At 39.8% G+C, this 23130-nt stretch overlaps 1 protein-coding gene across 3 annotated transcripts in view; it reads left to right on the top strand.

Annotated features, from left to right (window-relative positions):
* homer2 (homer scaffold protein 2) overlaps nucleotides 1-21142 on the top strand; it is a 31920-nt gene extending 10778 nt beyond the window's left edge. For all 3 annotated transcript variants that reach the window (XM_003458193.5, XM_005463182.4, XM_005463183.4), the window contains exons 2-9: nucleotides 1844-2000; nucleotides 11379-11510; nucleotides 11936-12028; nucleotides 12768-12910; nucleotides 15127-15283; nucleotides 15778-15888; nucleotides 17657-17737; nucleotides 19287-21142. In XM_003458193.5, coding sequence (XP_003458241.1) covers nucleotides 1844-2000; nucleotides 11379-11510; nucleotides 11936-12028; nucleotides 12768-12910; nucleotides 15127-15283; nucleotides 15778-15888; nucleotides 17657-17737; nucleotides 19287-19475 — 1063 coding nt within the window. In that variant the 3' untranslated portion in view covers nucleotides 19476-21142. The remainder of the gene's footprint in view (nucleotides 1-1843; nucleotides 2001-11378; nucleotides 11511-11935; nucleotides 12029-12767; nucleotides 12911-15126; nucleotides 15284-15777; nucleotides 15889-17656; nucleotides 17738-19286) is intronic.
* Nucleotides 21143-23130: the final 1988 nt, after the last annotated feature.

Genomic DNA, 23130 nt, shown 5'->3' with positions numbered 1-23130 from the left:
CTCTGGGTCATTCATACTACACCAAAAAGTAATAGATGAACATTTAAATGACAGTTTCTGATTTTTTGCAGTCTACAAATAGAAGTTTTTTTGTTTTTGTTTGTTTTAATAGTGTACACATTTTTTTTAAAGTTTCTTTTTTTCCTTTTTTGTTCTTTGAAAGTATCAAACAACTTCTTCAGTCCTTTGTCAGCTCTGTTCCAATTTTTCTGAAATTCATACAAATCAAAATGAGCATTTTTTTTTTTAACATGATAATCTTGGTTTCATTTCATGTGTTTTCTTTGTATTGTTTTTATTTCAGCGTGGGGTTTAAATTATTTGCAAAAGGTTAGGGTTTTTTTTCTCTTCTTTTTCTCCTCTGTTGAAAGCTGTGAAAGCTGAAAATCCTCTTCTTGTCTTACTGAGTCAGGCTATGGTATGTGTTTATACAGGCGTGTTTCCAGGTAACAGCAGGACTGTCATCGGAATCATAAAGGTGTGTCTGTGGATGTCATTGAGAGGAGGAGCATTCACACTTTGTATTTAGTCTGTGGTCATTCAAGTTTAACAGGCGCCTTGATCCTGCTCCTTCATCCTCGTGCTGATGCTCTTCTGAATCACAAGGGCGGTGTGCAGCTCATGGCTAAGAGGCAGATTACTTCACTCTCACGGACAGATGACATGATTTTGAACTTTTCTCCATCACATTTATTGCTGACTTGGGTTTTATACCTTTTTTTTAAGTCAAGTGTGGTTTCAGCTTTTCACTTAAAAATGATTAAACTATAATGAGGCTGTAAGAGATTGGAAATGGAGAGAGAACTGCTTGAGTATAATGACAGCAACGTGGCAGTAAAACTGGGCTGGACAAAAGCTTAACTTGAATCAGCTTGTGAATACTTTCTAAAAGTGGACACTGAGATGAGTCAGAGACGGGCTCAGCAGAGCTTTTATCTACTTCCTAATTCCCGTGATGAGTGGAATCCATTTTACCGATGTTTCCCAGTACAATCGTTTGCCGATAAATCCCGAGAATCCCCATTAGTTTTATTACAGGTTTAATATTGGTGTTTTATGGATAACGTGCTACCATTCGAGCTAAGCGAAGTAATACAAAGCAGTTTTCTTTGATTATAAAAGATGACTCATGATGATGGCAAATGTATGCAAAATCATAATTAGGAATTAATCCAACTGATGCTTAATTCAGTGCCTTGTGCTGTGCAATATATAAACTGTTCAACAAAACAAAAACTGCTTTTGGATGTGGGTAATTTCAAATGTGACATGATAATAACATACTAAGAAAATGGGCAAGCATTATGTGCATTATCAGAGTGACATGTTGCCATTAGCACTGTGCATGATTAGTGTAAAACTTCTGTTTTGACAACGTGATCACTTGGTTAGATTAACATTGCATCCAGTAGTAGGCAGCTGGTGTGAGAAAAGTCAATTATCTGACTGTGGTGCACTAGAAAAATCTTTCTCTAAACACACCAAAGTGCACAGTCCAAACATCTAGTGTGTTACTGACACCTATGAGAGGGAAGGGGGGGTGTTAATGTGCTAATGGCTTTGGGTTGCCATGAGAATTAAGGGTTTGTGTTACATTATCACCTGCCTGTCCACACTAAGACTCTCAGGACTCTGCATTTCTGAACACAAAGCACACGGTCTCTGCAGACTTTATGTGATAAAGATTTTATTCACCCTGTACCTCTGTTTGTGTGTGTTGTGTGTGTGTGAGAGAGATTTGGCTCGTTTATCAGTGGATGTTATCTTGAGCTGTAGTTACATGTTGTGTCTTATCTCAATCCCCCTCTAATATCGTCCCTCTGCTCTGTCTTCTGCTCTTCAGGGAGCAGCCGATCTACACCACCAGGGCCCATGTCTTCCAAATCGACCCAACTACCAAGAAGAACTGGGTTCCTGCCAGCAAGCAGGCTGTCACTGTCTCCTATTTTTATGACAGCACGCGTAACAGCTACCGCATTATCAGTGTGGATGGATCCAAGGTATGTGTGTGTATATTCTGTATCTTTGTGTAACAATATCAATATCAATAACTGCCCTCGGGAGACAAGGAACGAGAGAAACACTTAATAGTATTGAACAAAAGGTGCTGCCAAGCATGTCAGTATTACATTTGCTGCTCTCACTGATCAGTGTTAGTCCAACATGGCAATGTTTAAGGTTTCCCGCACTCCTGTGCGTTTGTCTGGATAATTTAATATTAAATTATTGCAAAATGACAAATTAAAAAGATGAGATCAGCTCTATTTGTGGTCACAATATTTAGCAGTTAGAAGTGTTGTATCATTAACTCTTTACACCTTGAAAGGCTAATAACTGGGAGCAGCCCTAGTAACAGGAGGCTTGAGGTCAAATTTCATCTTTGTAGGGAAAACTACTAATGTAGTGCTAAGCTGAAATAACCATCTAACTGTACTGGCTGACACCTGCAGTTAGGTCCATAAGTGTCGGACAGTGACAGTTTTTCTAGGTTTGTCTCTGTGCATCACCACGGTGGATTTTAATGATCAAGATGTGATTGAAATACAGACTTTTAGCTTAAAAAAGGGGTTTGACAAAACCATTGCATTAGCTGTTCAGTAATTAGAGTCATTTTATGCACAGTCCCCCATTTTCAGAGTTTCAAAAGTAACAGTTTTCTGACAAGTTGTTTCATGTCTTGTCAGGCTTGTTCACCATTTATTCCATGACAAATTAAGCATTCTGGAGTTGATTCAAGTATTGAACTTGCATTCAGTTCACTGGAACTGTCTATGTGAGAGTTGTTGATGCAACTGAAAGAAGCCAGATTTGACCTCGCTGGAAGATCTCTAAACGAGTTGGCGTAATTCTGAAATAAAAATCTTTAGACAGATGAAGACACGTTTAACCTGTACCTGAATGATAGGAAGGGAAATCTATGAGGTAAGGAGAGAAACATGATCTGAAGCACAACACTTATTCTGTCAAACACACTGTTATAGTATGGGCATGTATGGCTGCCAGTGGAACTGGTTCAGCAGTATTTATTAATTATCCGACTGCTGATAGAAGTAGCAGGATGAACTCATGGCTATACTCTCTGCTCAGATCAAAACTGATCCCACGGTGCTTCACAGTGCACATGGATAATGGCCCAAAGCATACAGTGAAAGCAACCCAAGAGTTTCTCAAGGGAAAGAAATTTGATATTTTTCAATGTGCACGTTGGTCACCTGATCTCAAACCATCAAACCACACTTTGGAGTTACTGAAGACAAAACTGAATGCAGAGAGACCCACAAACAAGTGAGAGTCGAGGCCTGGCAGAGCACATACACAGCATGTGGTGACGAGCATGGGTTCTAGACTTCAGGCAATCATTGACTGCAAAGGATTTTCATCACCATGTTGAAGACTTTCAAAAGTTATTTTAGTTTGTCCAAGTGCTTTTGAGCCTGTGGAAGAGAGGTCATGTAAAGGTTTGCTGTAGTTTAAATATAATAAATAGACTACATTGAAATGGACTTTCTATACTGTCGCTGCATTTGGTATTGTTACAGTTTAAACTGTATATACTTGTCATAGGAATGTTAACTGGAGACCTTAAAATTCAGAATTGCCCATTAAATAGTTGTACTTTCCTTTAACTGTATAAACATACATCTAATAAAATATTTTTAAAATTAATACAGTGTTACAGTTCATAAAATAAACATGCTGGTGTTGACTGTCAAATTAAGGGAGGGAACAAAAGTGTGAGCTCTGCATTTTTGCTTTGCCAGCTGTTTCCATCTATTTAATGTATTTAAAAGCACACACAGCACATAAAAATATGAATATTGGACACACATTGATGATTTCTCTGCTTGCTTATGATCTGCTGCCTAGTTAAACTGTTTCCAGACATGGAGCTTTGCAAAACAAATATGTGTACATCATAACATTAACTTGAATAACTGCCATGTAAGTTGAAATCAGAGACTGTATCATATTAGCAAGCTTCCCCTCTAATAGATTAACAAGAGTATCAAAGAGCTGCCGACCTGTTGAGTCACAATTAAACTCAATTATCTGTAATTTCATGTCATCAACAAAAAGCCAACAGTCGTCATACTCTGAGGGTGGTAGAGTTTTTAAAAACTGGCCACACTGCAGGGGGACAGTGTCAACTTTTTGGTTGTGTTATAGTGATTTTCTTGTAGTTGTGAGCATGGTGCTGAGATTAAATAATACAAGTGATGATGGACACCACTTGAATTTGTCTACATCCCATATTCACACAGTCTTCCTCTGCTTGCTGAAAAAGTACATTATGCGTTTCCATGGCGATCAGTTTTCTGTCTGTGTAGAAAGCTAGAGGAGCCTCAGGACAGCGATATTCCTCTGTTGACGCTGTTAGGCAACCACATTTCAGAGTCTTAAATCACACAGTTTACCTGCAGAGCCACTTTAGGGTGGATGTGTTGACAGATGTTTGGATTGGTTGATGGCCTAATAGTTTCACTTCTCTGTTTCGGTGAAAGGATTGAGGAGTTAAGATTACCAGCAGCCGATGAGTGGCTTTCTCACAGGAAGTCGGCGTATCGGTGTTGAGTTTTTTGCACAGCAAGCATGTCCTGCTGTCTTCTTAAAAGTAACAAACAAGTGCAAAGCATGTGTTTTTTTTGTTGTTCTTGTTTTTTCTTTTTGTATGTTTTTTGACCATCTGGCTCTACTGTAAAGAGCTTGTGTTCATTCTTAGAATTTTAACTCACTTTTCTGGGCAGTTTAAGCCTTACAGCACAATTTTAAGTAAAAGAAGCATCGGTTCTCTTCTCCAGCAAAGCATTGTTGAGTCAAGCTCTGCTAGCTTCAAAGCTTTCAAAGCTTTCTTCCTACAGCTACAGAGGCAAGACTTTAATGTGTTATGTCATCAGCCAGCACTTATGGATCTGCAGGGATGACAACAGCTGACAATAGATTACTAAAGATAAACTATATCTACTACTTCATGTCTGTTTCATTTGTGAGAAAGATAACGGGACTATTATTTATTCATGTCTAAAAGCATCAATATTTTGTCCTCTATTTCCTCAAGGCCCTGAGTGCTCTCTCTCTTCTCTCCCTCTCCTGTCATCTTTGTTGTTGTCCTCCTCCTCCCTCCTCTGTAACCTTAACAGAACATTATGTGTCATAAAATCTCTGCAGGGAACTGCTGTATGTGAGGTATGGGGAAAAGGAATTTCTCAAATGTTATCTCAATTTAAAAGGAGCAGACTCCTGCTGATTTTAATTTTATCCTCCTATCCATTTAATTTAAGTGAGTCAAAGTGATGTCGATATGAGCAAAGTAACCAAAAGCGAAGAAACGTTGAGTCATGTCAAATAGATGTTAAATATAGTTTCTAGTTTGCACAGTTGCTGCAAGGGAGACAGGTCTGTCTAGAAGAATGGTCTGTGCTGTTGCACGCACTAACTATGACAGACCGTCAGCTTGTATTCATCCACCTATGATGTCTGGGCAACTGGCTGATGATGATATGGCAAGTAGAGGAGCGTATCAGCACTTTTGACTGTCGCTCAGCCTGCATTGTGCTTCTCATGCGGCGATGTACCAAGTGCTGTGACAACACAGTGAGGACACATCTTGCTGTACTTTATAAATAATTCCCAGTATGATAACTTTGTGAGGTAATGCCTAAAACACTCAGCTCTTTTTAGATTTATCTTTCTGACACTTCATTAAGTATCTTTTTCTTTTTTTGCCACAGCCAATTTCTAGCACTAACGTTAAAGCTCATGAGCTTATGAGCTTGGCTTGTAAGCTAAAAGACATGTCTCCGCCAGTAATAAGAATTCAAATGAGCTTTTTATTCATCAAATGCATATTTTAGGGACTATTTTTTACTATTTTACACCTTGTGTAATTTAGTCATTTCATTGTATTCATTCACTTTGTCTGCTTATTACAATGTCTGTTAAGCCAGGGCAATCTGTGTTGCATGGCATATCCTCCTTTCTCTTTGCTGTTCCTGTCAATCGTCACTTTTGACTGTCAAATACAAAACTGTCAAACAAATATATATTCTGCTACCTAACCAGAGCTCATTAATGTGCTGGGAAATGTTGGCATTCAGCTGCTTTGGCCATACCAGGGAAGAAAGGAGTAAAAAGGAAATTTCCAAAACCTGAAGGTTCTAAAATAATTATTTTATTAAGTGCTAAGTATTCTTGGTGCAGTGCTACCAGTGACATGTTGTTTTTGAAAGTTGAAAAATAAGGGTTAAATGTGCTGGAACATAAACAAGATGATCAGGTTTAGTTATTCTTTGTAAAGTTGTTATGGTCTTGCCTAAACAGCATAGTTTGTATCAAACTATCAAAAAGTCAAGTTTTCCTGTTATCATCAATCTGCTCATAAAGAGTACACTAAGTATTTTTTTTATTTTACTTTTTTTTAAGTTGTGAGCCATAAATGTTTGTTTCCATCCAAGAACAAGAAAACAAAAAACTAACACCCTCCCCGATAAACCTGGGGATCTAGGGGACATGCACACTCCACCTTTCAGTGTCTGGTACGTCAAGCTAGTCGATTGGATATTGTGCTGTATGCCCAGCTGTCATCAGAGCGAATGCACTGGGCTGTTATCAGTCCCAGCACAATTATCCATAAGGATTATGACACAGTTGCACCAACCTTTTATAGTCTGAAGCCCCAGCATCAGCAAATTCTGTATTGTAAACAACGCTGCAGATCAGTGACTCTTTCAACAGGGGAAACAAACGAGGACAGGAAATATCAAAAAATAAATAAATCTAAGAGCACGCATTTGAACTTTTGCCAGTGAAAAAGCTGCACTTCATCAGACGACTGTCAAGGCTTGAAGCATAAATACACAGAAATGTTGTATTTATTGTGACTCAAGGTACAAATACACCCTCTATTCAGGCAACACCTGGATTTATAGGTCTGCAAAGACCTTGTGAAGGTCTTGGCTTTCTCAGAGATCAAAAGCTACACTCGGGATGTTGAACTAGCGGATTGATTAATTCAACTTTCTGCAAAAAATGTGTCATAAACATCAGCAGATGTACAAAACAAATATAATGCACACAAAAACTGTAAAAAATACATTATGCTAAGTTGAGTTAAAAGTGGTGTTGGGTAACCAAACTTGCGTCATCGCCACCGAGGAACAGTGTTCTTTTGCAGTTCTTAATATATGGTGAGATGAAATGCATCAGGACATTAAAGCAGTTGGCAGACATACAGAAATACTGAACATTTCTTCATCTGCATCACACCTCTGCCTGATGAGCAATCGCAATTTTTCCACTTTGCTTTCTGGTTTAATGACAGGACACGGCAGACTTTGTCTCGCCTTTCATTGGCTGTGTTTCAGTTATACCACAGCATCATAATGACTATCCTCACTGCCCATTTGTCACCATAATTCAGATTTTTATTTATTTATTTTTTTGTATGTCCTTTTAAGAAAAAAAGATTCCTTCCTCTTGGTCCTAATTATCAGTAGATAACTTCAGCTGGTATTTTTTTTTTTTTTTTTTTTTTTTTTTTTTCTTTCCAACCATGAAAAAGTCGTCTGGTATTTGGAGCTTGATAACTGATCTCTTATGTTCTACATTTCCTATCCGAATCACTGACTCTGCAGATTCTGTGCACTCTGCAGACACCTAATCGGCCGAGGAAGCTTTCCCTTATAACCTCCTGGCTGTCTCTGAGTTTCTAGCTGACCCTCAGGCCATTAGCTTGCCGAGCTTCACTCTGTGCCTCCTGTGCCACTTGATCCACAGCCCAGCTCACCATCCACACAGCTGCCAGCGTCACTCTGCACCCCCTCCCTTTCCTCCGTCACACCCTCCCACTCTCTCATTGGCTTGCTCACTGGGTCGTTTACACATGCGTGCCAAACATACAGTCACAGGTCCCGTGGGGGTAACTCAGTATCCCTTATGTTACATTACAGATGATACTGTAAATGCAATGTCTGGGCCTTTCTCTGCAGATACTTTTACTTCAGTAGGTATTTAGTTACAGGTATGTAGCCTTCAGAAATGCCTCAGTTCTTTGCTGCATAGATTCAACAAGGTGCTAGAAACATTCATCAGAGATTTTGGTTTGTAATTGACATGCTAGCGTCATGCAATTGCTGCATATTCCTAGGCTGCAGGTGATGATAATCTCCTGTTCCAGGACAGCCAAAAAGTTCTCAATGGGTTTAAGGTCTGTTGATATGTCACCACACAATTACACCACCACCAGCAACCTGAACCAAGGCAGGATGGCTTTCATGTTTACACCAAATTCTCACCCTACCATCTGAACATTGAAGCAGAAGTCAAGACTCATCAGATTAGGTGACATTTATCGGTCTTCTATTGTCAAACTTTGGTGAGGCCAAGCAAATTATAGCCTCAGTTTCCTGTTCTTGGCTGACAGTAGTGGTATCCGGTGTAGTCTGTAGCCCATCTGCTTCAAGGGTCGATTTGTTGTACTTTCACAGATGTTCTTTTGCATACCTTGATTATAACAAGTGGTTGTTGATATTGTCTTCACCTCAAAGCAGTCTAGCCATTCTCCTTTGACTTCTAGCATTGACATTTTCACCCAGAGAACTGACGCTCACTCGTAATTTAAGAGTCCACATGCCTAAATGCCCTAAGTTGCTCACTTGTGAGCGTGAATAGGTACAGGTGTACCTAATAAAGTGTATAGTGTTACATACATGCTATAATGTTTGGACTTAATCATTCATCCATTTTCATTTTAGAATCCTAAAAGGAAAAATGAACAGACAGTTAAAACACTTTGCAGGATATTTGTTGTATTTTGTAAAAGTGAGAGTTTTGACTGACAGCATAATGCTCATATGTGTAAACAAAGCTACAATAAGAAGTTTGAAGTACATTTAATTATGAAATAATTTTATGGTAATGAATTTTTTAAGAAAACTTAGCAGGGAGTAAAATGTTTGAGAAGCACTGACTGAGCGTTCAGGTCTTTGTGTGTAGCTTCAGTGGTGTAAAAGTCGTCATGCCGTGTTTCAGATCTTATATCAAGAGTTATATTGCATTATGTTTTTGTTTAATAAAATTCAATTCAGTGACATTTTTTTTTTCTACCTCTTAAAAAAACAACAAAAAAAGAATTTCTCCTAATTATTTTGAGAATGATCTGAAAGCATTCATCACACACGAGATAAAAAAAGAGAAGAAATGTGAATTTCAATTGTCTGAATGACAATTTATGATGACTAATTTCAGGGTACTGTATGCCAGGATTATTATTCTAAAGGAAATTCACATTTTATACTCTGGCTGTTGAGCCGCTGGTTGCAGACATTTACTGTGTGTTTACCTAACTCCTTCCTTTTTTCGCTTTATTCCACAGCAGCATTCCACTTTTTCTACAATGATCATTAAAGTTTCATCTTATCTTAACACTTCTCTTTGAGCCAGCGTTATGAGCCCTGTTAAATATTCACTTCACTGCTAGAGATGAGACGTGGGAGTGTTGTTCAGGCTTTACCCAGGTTCCACTTCAGGGGAAATTGGGTCACCTTTGTTTTGAAGAAGCCTCTGAAAGAGTGATGATTTTTAAGATCAGATTAGCAGTGCCTTGGTAAATTGCCAGTCTCCTTATAAACCCTTGATGTGGGAATGATGCCTGCATCAAAGATTGCAGTTGTAATCTTTAGCTCTGATGCCTGATGGTCGTCTTTTTTTTCTTTTCTTTTTTTTTTGTTCACCTGTAGTGATCTTTCTCCCTAGGTGCCATTAGCATTGATCTAAATAGAGGACAAACATTAATTGCGTACTAATGATCCTTATTCCGCTCAGGCTCCTCTGCTTTTTGGCTCGCTGTGTCCAGTAATGATGTGGTGCAAAGAGTTTTAACACCTCAGCCACTGAAAAGATGGAGAGGGAGACAGTGGGGGCGTAGAATGGGACACGAGTCTGTCAGCAGTTTAAATCCTCAGATCCTGTGTTCAGAGCCATGTTGCTATGAAACAAGGGCTGCTCTGCCATTAGACTGTCTTCTATTGTTTCTTAATTGTCGGGATAATTTGCGTGTGCTGGTTTTAAGTTCTGTTATATCTCTGTAGTGAGACTGGGTTTGTGTGCATGCAGCAATAAATCAAAGCTGCTTGTGTTTACACGCACACCTAGCATCACAGAGGATCAGAGCTGTCTATATGAACTGTGATGCAGTATTCAAATGGGTGAAGTAGGCTGACATGGTGTTTAGACACGTGTTGCTTCCTTCACTGACACATGCACCCGTTACAATTTTAGACTGCAGCAGATGTTTTCTGGCATCTGAGTTGCGGCGTGGCTACAACAGGTGAATGGATACCATGGCAAATATAGAGACTGTACTTCAACTGCTTAGAGGTTAGCGGGTCAGCAGCCAGTGTTTTTCCATTTGTGTGTGCTTTTTACATTTGCATGTAAATTATTTAGTGAACAAAACTTTATTTGTAATCGGGGAATAAAACAAGTGAGCTGAGAGAGGCAGCAGTCTGCAACTATTTTATTTAACTCAGTATCACAAAGTAGTGGAGGTCTTTTGCATGGAGCTGAATATGCAATAAAGACGTTTGCAAATAGCTCAACCTGATTGCTGGTGTATGATAAATCCTTAACCAAACCTGATGTTAATAAGCTTTAGGATAATTAATCCTGGATAAATGAGAGTGTTGCATCAGGAAGGTCATCCTATGTGAAATCTCTGCTGAATCAAAGGTGCAAATCCATCTTCAGTTGCAACGTTAAACACTAAGGGAACACATGAATGTCCCACACAGGTTATTAGAGTGTATTAAAAATGGTACGTTTGATTCACACGACAATGTTGAAACTTTAAAACTCTGGGTTGACAAAGTGTTTGCTATTCAGCATCCTAAATTATAAATGTGGAAACCTTGTATGCCATCTGGTTTAACAATAGTAAAGATGAGTATTTTTTTTCTGTGAACACGTAACTGCTTTATATTTCAGAGACATGCTTATAAATCTGCTTTTTATATGATTGGATCACTTTAAAAGAAATAATAAATATGCCGTGTGTGGGCACTGGCATACAGCCGTCAGCATATTACAGGTGTAGTCTGGTGTGAATGGAGCTGCAATAGAGGATTGTCCTTTATTAAATTGGTGGGCCTATTTATTATGTGAATGCAGCTGCTGGAACAGCTTCTGTAATATGTCTTGGCTGAATGAGACGCACAATTTTCCAACCTCTGTACTGCTGAAATCCAACATCAGTTATTTTTATGAGGAGTGTCAGAAAGACCTGAGAGCTATGCTGGAGGATTACACATGACTAACTGTACTTTGCATTGATAACACTATGGTCTCTTATAGGCTTAGAAAATCTATGTGTTATTTCCCAACAGGTCATCATCAACAGCACAATCACGCCCAACATGACGTTCACCAAGACATCACAGAAGTTTGGCCAGTGGGCCGACAGCAGGGCCAACACCGTGTTTGGACTGGGCTTCGCTTCAGAGCAGCAGCTCACAAAGGTGAGAGGTTTTTGTAGCAGAGCCTTCATAAAACTGATGGATGGCTCATTTCCCCTTTCGTTGATTCTCTTTGCTGGTTTAAAGTAAAATCCAGAATCAATTTAAAATGTTGTATAGTTAACCTGCTGAGCCCTTATTCTAACGATCAGCCTCTCTGACATTATGATCAGGGGCTCTTAACTGTTTTCAAGAGGGGATCATGCTTTGGAGGTTGAAGCGCTTAAACTGAATCTGTGGTTTGTTTTAAACAGTTAGCTTCTTTATTATTACTGTTATTGTAGTTGTTGTTGTATCATCATTATTATTATTATTATTATTATTATTATTATTATTATTATTAGTCCTCACCATCCTTAGATAATGTTTAAAAATGAACCTTGCCACTAATAACCACAGCTTCCTGACATCTCTTCTTGTACTTTCAGTTTGCTGAGAAGTTCCAGGAGGTAAAAGAACAGGCTAAGCTAGCAAGAGACAAATCTCAAGAGAAGGTGGAGACGTTGAGTAATCACTCCCAGGTAAATAATATCTCTGTGCTGTCTGAAAGTCTGATTCATTTCATCTCCTCGGCTTTCCACTCGTTTCAGCTACAGTCAGTGTGTTGGCTTCCAGAAAGCTTACAGGGCCACAGAGAAAGTGAGAAATAATTTCACAAACACCAAATGATACACTTTCTGTGTTTAGAAATGGCTTCTGGCATAATTATGTATGTAAATATGTTCAAATATTAATGAATCTTGTGTTTAAATATTACAACGGAACTCAATCGTGGAATAGTGTGAGCCGTCATGAATAAGAGGTCAAAGATCGTCCTTACTACCTTGCAGGCACAACAGTAACTCGGAGGATAAGGAAGCTATAAACAGTGACAGTAAATTTGCTCAGATCTACATAAATGATTCAAATCTGAAATGCTATCATTACGTTAGTGGTTCATGCCACAGTCACCCACAACGAACATGCCTGCTTTCTACTCGCCCTGACTCCAGGTGCTAAGGATCAGCCCTGAAGCACACAAAGCTTCTGGCCCATATGACATGATAGATACTGGCAAGCATTTACCCTCAACCCTTCGCTGTCATAGCTGACGTCTTCAGGGTGTTTTGGCAAAAGAAGCCTAGGGCCCTTTTTCATAGTGAGAGCAGGATTTTTGAGATGGATTTCTGTTTAACCCATGAGACCCTTTTAGATGGCTGCGTCTTAACCACAGGCCTCCTTAAACCTGCTTTGAAACACAAGTTTCCCTCAATTTCTCAGTCGGAGTCTGGTCGTGATACACCCTCAACCAACCAGGCATCCAGCATTAACGGGACAGATGATGAGAAAATCTCTCACGTCGGTCCGGAGGCTGCTCTCCTACAGAGTGAGAATGAACGTCTCAAGAGTGCAGTAGAGCAGAGGTAAGGTTTTATTTCATCAGAAGAACTGCTTTAATGTGAAATTCATATGTAATTAAATCCAGTTTTAAATCTACTAAATATCAGTCTGAAGATTCACGTCTCAGGCTGCATCAAAGTGCTCATATTTAAATTTGTATTCACCAAATGAAAACAAATTTTCCGACAATTTTCTTTTTTTTAGTTTTTTAAAAGAATAAAAATAGAAGAATTGAAATGGGAACAGCTGGTTCAAACAAGAACTTTCGTACTGTGTGATGACGCAAACCAACTAAAACACATACTTTATAACTGGTTTTACTTCTCTGCAACTGTCTCATCACAACCAAATAAATAAAAAGTAATAAAAATTCACACACTGCTTGGCCTGCAGCTGCTGCTGCTGATGCAAGTGCTGTATAAACTTTTCCTGTGGCATCAAACAGAAACCAAACAGGTGTTTGAAATCTGGCTGTTTGAATGTAAAATAAGCAGATTGGACACACTTCAGTGAGACAGGTACTGCATAATCATGGTATGACACTCGTCCAATCGAACAGCTTGCTCAGTATTTATTATTTTAAACATATACACTATTATATTACAAGCATGCAAGTGTGTAAACCCAATGCAGATCATATCAGCTCTTGATCACACTCATGCTTATTAAACTAAACTGTGCTCGTATGTTCTCTCTCTCTTTATTTTATTGCTGTTACTTAAAGCAGTAATGACTCTAAAAGGGCTCAGAAACCATATAATCTAAAGAGTGATGCTCCTCCACTCCACCGTTTGGTTATTTGGCCTTTATAATCCAGATGCAGAGTGTACAAATTGGTAATTGTATGAAACGCCAGATGTGATTCCAGATGGGATTAAAATGACGCCGGGCCATCAGAGTCAATTAAAACCACAGTGAGGAAATAGGGAGGAGAAAAATAATAATAAAATAAAATCCCATATCATAGTGGATTTATTTGATCCAGATGTGAGGGTGGCGTGGAGGGGATTGCAAATTTTCACTGGCAGCAACAGACCCCTAAAAAAGTAAGAACTACATTAACATTTGCATGAGTGGTGTGGATAACAATTCATTTACAGAACTTGTAGTTCTCATTAATTTCCCTAGAAAGTGACAAAGTTGAAAAAGTCACTGCAAGTTGGTACTAATTACATGGAGGCCACTGCAGCCTTTCCTGCTTAACCTGCCTAACCAGCTGAGCTATAGCGGTGCCATAAGTACAAACATTGTAACACATGTTTGTACTTATGCTAAATCGTTGAGATGAAACTGTAATAATTATAAAAAGTTAAAGCAAATGCATGCCCTGGGATTATTATTTTCAGACTTGTTTTGTTTCTTTTTAATGTTTTTTTTTCTTTACTTCCTTTTTTTTTTTTTTTTTCCAAAGCACCGGCTGAAAACAACAACCACACTGCATAAATGTCACTCTACAGTGCTCCCTTTGTATATCTAAAGAATCTGAGGTTATCTTGACCAGTTAACTTATTAAAATTCCTTTGGTAAACTAATAAAGTCCAAATTTTGATTGCAGAGCTCTTTCCAGGAATTATCTTAATAAACAAACTTGCAAAATCAAAAAGTCATAATTGAGAATTTAATACAACACTGATATGAAACAGTTGCTGAAGGAAACGCTTCACTTCATATAAAAGCATCAAAATATCTCCAGCTTCTGGATGTAAAATTGTCTCTGTGTGGGCATTTTCTCGTGCATTCACAGAACTGTTGGATTTTGTTTTTGTTGGAGAGTGTCACAGCAGTGAAACAGCAGAGGACTGCAGAATGCTGCGATGCCAGTCTGTCCACATTTGATGATAGAGCAAAACACTTCAACCCAGCCATGCATAAGGAAGTGGGAACAGTGATGCATACTAAATATACATCACATATCTCCCCATCCTTATTGATAAGACAGGAATGCACCCCCTGTGATATGAAAGGATAACAAATCACATGCTGGTGCCACAGTTCATTGGATTTTGGGGGGAATTTTCCCCACTTCTAGCTTCATTTTTTTTTTCTTTTTTATTGTGGTCTAAACATCTCTCGACAGCGTAATGTGCAGCAATACTAATTAAATAGATGTGTCTGGAAGGAGATTGTAGAAATATGTGCCGTGTTGGCACTCACAAGCTTTTCAAAACGGAGTGGCTGAAATTTTACTTCCATTAATAACTCTCCTGCTGGATCTCTTTCTGTCGCTCCTGTCTGACAGCAACACCAACGCCAAGAAGTGGGAAACAGAGCTTCAGACTTTAAGAGAAAATAATGCCAGGCTGGTGGATGCACTGCAGGAGTCTTCAGCTAATGTAGAGAGCTGGAAGAAACAGCTTAGTGCCTGCAAGGAGGAGAGTGACACGCTCAGGAAAAAGGTAATACACTCATGCACTCCTACGGGGAAGTTGAATAATGTAGACAAGCCCATTGATCGAGGAAAAAGTGACAGGTTTGATAAACCGTTTCCGCTGCTTTAAAAGAAGAGAACTCTATCACAAACTGCACACACAGAGTTCTCTGCCACGGGTTTGGTCAAAATCTGTACAGAGCAAAACACTGTAGGTACTGTACATTTCATTAGCTTCTGTGTTGCCTGCAGAGTCTCAGTCTGCTAAAAATAGAATCATTTTAGTTTCATAATCAATGTGGGCTGTTCCTGCAGCTGGGCTGGTATGGTAACAGTGTTATTCTCTAACCCTTTCTTTTTTAATTGTTGGTATCAATTTTCAAATTGCTATTATACTCTACAACAAATCCAGGTTTCTGCTTAACAAGGAGGAATATGTTAAAAAAAAACCAATCTGATTAGCTTAAAAAAAACTGCCAAATTTTTCTTTTAACTTTTTTTTCCCCCCATTCTGCGTTTTAGATTGCTGAACTAGAAGCCCAGTGCAATGAAGCCAATCAGGAGAGGCAGAAAAACGCCCAGCTGACTGTTAGGGTAAAGGAGCTGGAGGCTGAGCTACAGGAGAAGGAGCAGGTGAGACTTGCATCACAATGGTCGGTCTGCAGAGCTGCAATGGAGAGTTTGTTTTACAAACTACTTCCAGTGCCACTTTTTTCCCCGAGGAAGTGATTAGGCTTCAATAACAAAATGTTAGATTGTGCTGTGGGACTAAGGGTTTTGCATGGATTGATCTTTTCTTTTTTTGTGTGTGTGTTTATTTTAATCCAAGACAGCTCTTTATATTGCCCCTTTGTCTCAATTTGATTGATCAAACTGTTTTGGGGGGTTTTTTTGTACTGTTAAAAAAATTAAAAATTAATCCACTCTATTCAAACCTGAAAGAAATCACCTTGTGTCTCCTCCATTAATCATCCGTAATCCAAACTAGCTGACTGTCGGCTCAGCGCGGCCTAATGGCGCTGTTCTTTCTAATGAGGGTGAACTCTGTGCGACCACGCGGCATTTTAACCTTTGCTTATTGCTGGTTAAATGCCGTTTTCTGACCGCAGACAAATTAGGACTGACTTCTGCCAATCTGAGAGTCTCGCTGCCCTTTTCAGCAGTGACTGCGTCTCCCTGTCGACGCCAAGAAAGGGAGACGCAATCAGCCACGTGTGAAAACCATAAGTAGGATATGTATACATTTTTATATACTTTGCAGTTGTTCTTATATATGCTTCTGGTTTGGGGTCATCTGTGCATCTGTCTCATGTAGTGCAATATATCTTCAATGCCCTCTCTTTCAATTCAGTGGCAATAACAGCTTTACTGTGTGAAGTCCCATTCAGATCGCCTGAGGTAAAGAGTGTCTGGGATATTCTAGTTTACCACATGGCGGCCAGAGTATTAATAGAACGTATAAATCATTCCTTCGAAGGCGGTATATATTTTACACAACAAGAGGAAGGGAAGTAGTTCAAAGAGATGGAGCTGAATTTGAAAGATGATGAGCAAAGAATGGCGTCCTTTGGGAGCTCCGGCTTTGCCTTTCTTGTGTATCCTCGATAACGCTGTGAACACCGAGCATGGGGTCTGCAGAGAAAGTCTCCTTGTGTGCACAACATTGCTGCCGCAGGCGGCCCATAGAGGCTCACCTGCACAGTGACTCACCCCCTCCCTGTCTAGAAATCCACATCCTCATCTCCTCAAATTTAAAAGTGTGCCTATGAATTATTAAGAGTTGACTGTGGTGACCCCTGTGCTGGCCAGCGGTGAACTAACAGAACAAAGCCGCTGCAGGTAACTACAAAGACTCGAGCAATTATTACTTGGCGAAGATGTGCTCGAAGCGGTAACAGATGCCGTGAAGCCGCATAGTGTTTTGCTTAAAGCAGGGAGGAGGTTTTCAGAGCAATAACTGAGATGTTTACCTGAGAAGGACACAGAGGCATGATCACAAGGCTATCTCTTGATCTTGATGTCCTTTTTGCCTTCTTTGTATCACTTTGACCTTTTTTCACTTTTTGTAGTTGGCTTATTTACAAAGGATGGTGCACCTTAATTAGCACTGACATAAAATCATAACTGTAATTATGTTCCAGGGTTAGTGCTGGGCATCACACTTTTTTTTTTTTCCTTCGTTTTTTTTGGCAAGCAGTTAATTACTGGCTTAGATGTCCTATTTTATCTGGGTGCTGTTCTTATCAATCCATCTACATACTTTTATACAAAAAAGCAATTAAGAATGATTTATTTTAAATTTCAAAGGTCCTTTAGCTAAATAACTTAGTCAGGGTCTTAGGAACAATCTGACATCGGAATCGCTGGATTTTACATTTTTTATTATTAACATTATTCCCAGGAGCTGGAGAACTTGAGGAAGCAGGCAGAGATAATCCCTCAGCTCATGTCGGAGTGTGAGAGCATCACTTCGAAACTGCAGGTACGTTCAAAAGCACCCGGCACAAGCCCTACTTTTTACCCCCCCCTCAGGTGTGATTTACTGCAGAGTACAGAGACCAGGCTGAGAGCTGTCTAGACCTAACACACACGTGAGGACACGATGGCTATCACAGCGAGCTAACACTCAGGCTCTGAGGCGTAAGCAGCGCTTTCAGATGGAGGTAGACAATAAGAGTTGCTATTCATCATTCTGCCTGAGGGCTGGTGACACAACATTCCTATCACGTGTCTCACTAACGCACATTGTCGTCGTTACTGTATCTAATAATAAAGGTCTGTCCCCAGTACAACGCAGAGAGGATTATTGCCTCTTTGAAAAGGGTTCTTTTTCTTTTTTTTTTCCTCTTCAGTGGAACAGAGATATGTCTCTGTCACAGCTTATTAGTTTCCTGCTGGTGCAGATTTGATCTGTTTTTGCTATAAAAACAGCTGAAGTAGTTTGAGGGCTCTGCTCAAAGCTTTAATGATCAGCTCTTATAACATTTCTGTAGGTGTGTGGGTTGTGCCTGTGAGAAACCTCACGTCTTCTTTGTAACAAAGGGCACCTGTTCTTCAAAGCTGACTCCTCGCTGAATAATATCAGACTTTCTGTAGAACCAGAAGAGCCAGGCTCTTTGGATCACCGTGTGTCCTGTTAGTGCCAAGTCTGACATGAGCTGCATTGATACTGACGCTCATGTCGCCCTGTGCTGACTGACTCAGATCGGGATTTTTATCGTCCAAGCTGTCAGTGCATGTGCTGCCATTTCAATCTGGGCATGGAGTGATGAATAAAACCAACAGTGGCATGCCTGAAGTTCTTGTGCTTTACAACGCTCGACGGCATGGTTTGTCTCTGCAGCAGCCAGCTGGGTGAAAGACAACAAAAATGGCTCAAACCGGAGTTTATCTAACCAGTTATCCAAACTGAGAAGAGGCATAGACGATGGGGTTTCTCCAATACCTTTTGTCCATCTATGGAGCCTAAAGCTGAAGCTGACTCCATTTAGACAGAAATGCTGTAAAAAAATTCTCTTTGCTGGTGCAGAGTTTATGCTTTAAAAAAAACAATTTAAATAAGTCTACCTATTCTACCCCTGTGTTTGTGGTTACGGCTGCCCTCTATTTAAAGATGACAGCCCTCATGGAGATCAGGTTTCAGGAGTCAGCTGGAACATAGTCATGCAGGCGCAACACCCTTTTAGCACTCCTATTTTAAACCCCTCCCTTCATTGCTATCTTCAGCATTATTAATGTGTCACTCGTGTTGCCTGTTAGTCTGAAAGATTCACTTTCATGTCCCATTCACACATGCAAACACGTGTCTTTCACATAAATATGTTTTCCCATCACTTTGTCCCAACCTACAGCAAGTGGATCTCTTTCTTTGTGTAACTGTACCTGCACATGTAACATGGGAAGGCTTTTGTTTGTTACTGCAAGTGAAAAGCTCTTGCTCATTTCTGCTCAAACACACACAACAAACCAGCTGTTCTGATACATCAAATGTTAACATTAATGTTAATGTTTTCCCCGACATCTTTTCACAGGCTGCAGAGACAAGAAACAAGGAGCTGGAGGGGAGAATAGAGGGTCTTCAACTGGACATAAACGACAGCCGACAAAAGCAAGGAAACATGAAGATCGAGCTGAAGAAGTTGATGAATGTTCTAGATGGAAAGCTAGATGAGCTGCAAGAGTTCAGGCAGGGGCTCTCTAAGCTGGGTGCTGATAACTGAGGAAAAGTAGCACTGAGCTAAAAGGGTCGGAGGTCAGGTACGAAGGATTCACTACAGGGCAGAAACTGTGTGGCACCTATTCCCCCAAGGTGACGTCCACACAGACAATTCAGCTTTGGCTTCTAATAAACACTACCTTGTGAGAAAGAGATGTTTTTGAGAGAGGGAGAGAGAGACTGGCAGACTAAAAGGAGGGAGGAAGGCCAGTGCACTCCACCAAATGGCTCGATTTCGTGTGCTGGCATTGCAAAACTAAATCAAGAGTCACACTTTGAGCTTACTTAACCGTTTCTGTGGGGGAAAACAGGTTTAAAAAGCCGGTGGTGGGTTCTTAGATTCTGTCCATCTGTCTTTCTTCTGTTTTGTTTTTTTTTCCTGAAGGCAGCACTTCTGCACAAGGAAGTCTGAGCTTAGAGTAGAAGAGGGGACTTAAAGGGCTAAAACGAACAACAGAGACAATGCTGCTCAGCATCACTCAAGTAATAATTGGTGTTAATCTTTGTGTCCCGCTCGAGAATTAGAGATGAAATCTTTGTACAGGCTGTCCTCGCTGTTGCCTCTCTTCTATCTCAGGTGTGTTCGAAGACAGTTTGTACTTATTAGATTATATGCACATATGTGATAAATGGCCGTGACACAAAGTGCCTCCAGGTGAGCTTAAACCTACCTGGTGAGGAGAACTGGCCAATCCATGACCATCACCATAATAACAACTTTCTTTTTTTCTTTTTTTTTTTCTTTTTTGTTGAGAAAACCTGAAGATACATTAAAATTCTTGCTAATAAACTCAGATGAAAACGGAGACAAGCATGCACACCCCGAGGACTTTAATGAGATGAGAAGCGTAAATGATGAAAGCCACGTTTAAAAATAAATAAATAAAATAAAAATAAGAGCCTTCAGCTGACTTTATCAACTCTTTTATGTAAACACTTTTTTGATTGGATTAAAGAAGGAAAACACTTACTTTTCCCGGGAGCTTTCCTTCCAGAACATCCAGAATAATATTGGGAACCCCGTATAGCCATGAGTGTAGTGTTTAAAGGACTTTGTGTGTGCGCGCAGTAGTATTGCTCATTTGCAGAACAAAGACGTCTCAGAGGCTCTCGATGTGCTTCCTACACACTCGGTTTTTGTTATGGTGGTGGTTATTTTTGGGTGAGGGGACTCGGTGCTGCTCGATGGGTGGATGATGTGAAAGTGTACTTCACTTTAGATGGCATGGGGCTTTTCACTAAAAACCTGTCAAAATTTTGTTTTGTTTCGTTTTTTGCAAGGGGGGGATGTTTTATGCATTTATTTATTTTTGGTGCCTCTCTACAACTAGCGTTTCTAGAACGTAAGAAGTAAATCAACCTTAACCTAGTGTGTCCACGGGTGTACGATAACCTATTAAAGAAGTCAGGTTTTCAGGATGGCGCCACAGCTGCTTCGAGGAAGTCCATGTCGAAACTTGCTCCATTTGAAATCAAAGGCACATGTTGTAGTGACATATTTACTCTGTAATACTAAGTCTTTATTTTTCATCACTGTTTTGATCTTGTCTTAAAGTTGAGATATCGAATGAAGGGATTTTTTTTTTTCTGCTTTTTTCTCTTTCTGTTTTGCCCTCCTGTTTGTAACTCACCTGAATCTGGATTACACAATGTATGATCCTTCCTTTTGAACCGATGCCTCTTGTGCACTTTTGTGATTCCTGTTCAATATTGTACAATAGAACTGACAATTGGTAAAATTTAGTTTAATTACACTGCTGAGTTAGTGTCTTTTCTGTAGGGGGATACATTTTTGGAAAGGGCTCCACAGAGAGAGGATGGGAGGTTTCCCTAATACCTACTTAGCTGCATATTAGTGCTGTGGGTTCTGTGTAGGAAACTTAAAAAAAAAAAAAAGCTTACAAACACGCTGCCTGACATTTTAAAAGTCTTGAGGCATTTTTTCTGGACGAGAAGCACAGAGGAGGTGGAATGAACCTACAGTGCCAGAGCTGAAACCCGTCAAGCACAGAAGCTCCGCCACCGCACGATTTACATACCACTAAATATAGCTGTAATCCACGCATAAGCAAAGCAGATGAGGTGGGATTCAATCAGTCAATGATGTATCAATTTCTGAGGTTAGAACAAATAAAGCACATAAAGATAAAAGCTGGTTTGAGGACTGATGGAAAACACCTTAAACATCCTCTGAGCTCAGAGAAAATAACTGCAGTAGTGGATCAGAGGACACGTTGCCTTGGCAACTTAATCCTACTGACTTTTATTTTTCTTGTGTAAATAACTGTGTGAATGATGGACTGAGGGATGTACCAGTTTTACTTGGTTGATTTAAAAAAACAAAAAAACAGACCCTTGGAAACTGGATTCCCTCTTAGAGTCTAATTTGTTTTCACCTTCAGAGATCAGCTGGTTTACAAGGGGAAAATTAATCAATACACAGTTTAAGCACCAAATGATGGGATAATTGACCAATTAATTCAGTCAATTGGAAATTAACTGCTGTAGGACTGCAGCTATGATTTTCACTGCAAATTACTCTATTTTGATGAATCACTTTGTTTATTATATGAAGTATAAAAGGAAAAAGAAGTCCAATCTGTGACGTTTTGAAAAGTTGTCTTTTGTGCAGCCAACAGTGCAGAATCCAAAGACATTTGATCTAGAGTGATTCAAAAAAGAGAAAACTCTTACAACTGAATAACAACATACAGTGAAATTATTTAAATGAGTGACTCTAATGTGGAGACTCCTCATTTTTAGAATTGTTTTTGGTTCTGAGTTTAGTAAAGTTCAGACAGCTGTGGAAACACTGTAAATGATAGTTAACAGCACAGACACGTTATTCAATGCACTTTCCTAGTACCAGGTTGGACCTTCAAAACGGACTTCATTCTTCATGGAACAGATTCAACAAGGTACTGGAAACATTCCTCAGATATTTTGCTGCATATTGAGTTGACACCATCACACAGTTGCGCAGATTTGTCGGCTGCACATCCATAATGTTCCACAACATCCCAACGGTGCTCTACTGGAGCAAGATCTGGTGACTTTGGAGGCCATTCGGGCACAGTAAACTCATTGTTTTGTTCAAAAAAACAGTTTGAGATGATTTGTGCTTGTTGATGTGGCACATTATGCTGCTAGAAGTAGCCATCAGAAGATGGGTACACAATGCTTATCTGGTACTGAGGGATTTACAGCACCAGCCTGACCCACTGATACGAGGCAGCATTTGTTAAATTGGGGCTCCATGTGAATTCTGCTGCAGAAATCGACACTCATCGGACCAAGCAACTTTTTTTTTTTTTTCCATTTCCTGTCATCCAGTTTTAGTGACCCTGTGTGAATTGTAGCCTCAGTTTCTGTTCTCAGCTGGTGGTTGTTGCACCCATTGTGGTCTTCAGCTGCTGTAGCTCATCTGCTTCAAGCTTTGATGTCTTGTGCACTCAGAGAAGCTCTTCTGCGTAGTGGTGAGTGTTTATTTGAGGTCCTGCTGCTTTCCTATTAGCTCAAAGCAGTCTGTCCATTCTCCTCCAACCTCGGACATCAATGAGGCATTTTCGCCAAGGGAACTGTCGCTCATGATTTCAGCACTTTGTCTTTTTTTCACACCATCCTCTGTAAACCCGAGAGATGGCCGAACAAGAGTGCTA

This window comes from Oreochromis niloticus, linkage group LG1 (assembly GCF_001858045.2).
Source record: "Oreochromis niloticus isolate F11D_XX linkage group LG1, O_niloticus_UMD_NMBU, whole genome shotgun sequence".
NCBI classification, from domain to species: domain Eukaryota; kingdom Metazoa; phylum Chordata; class Actinopteri; order Cichliformes; family Cichlidae; genus Oreochromis; species Oreochromis niloticus.
This window is presented reverse-complemented; position numbering and strand designations above follow the sequence as displayed.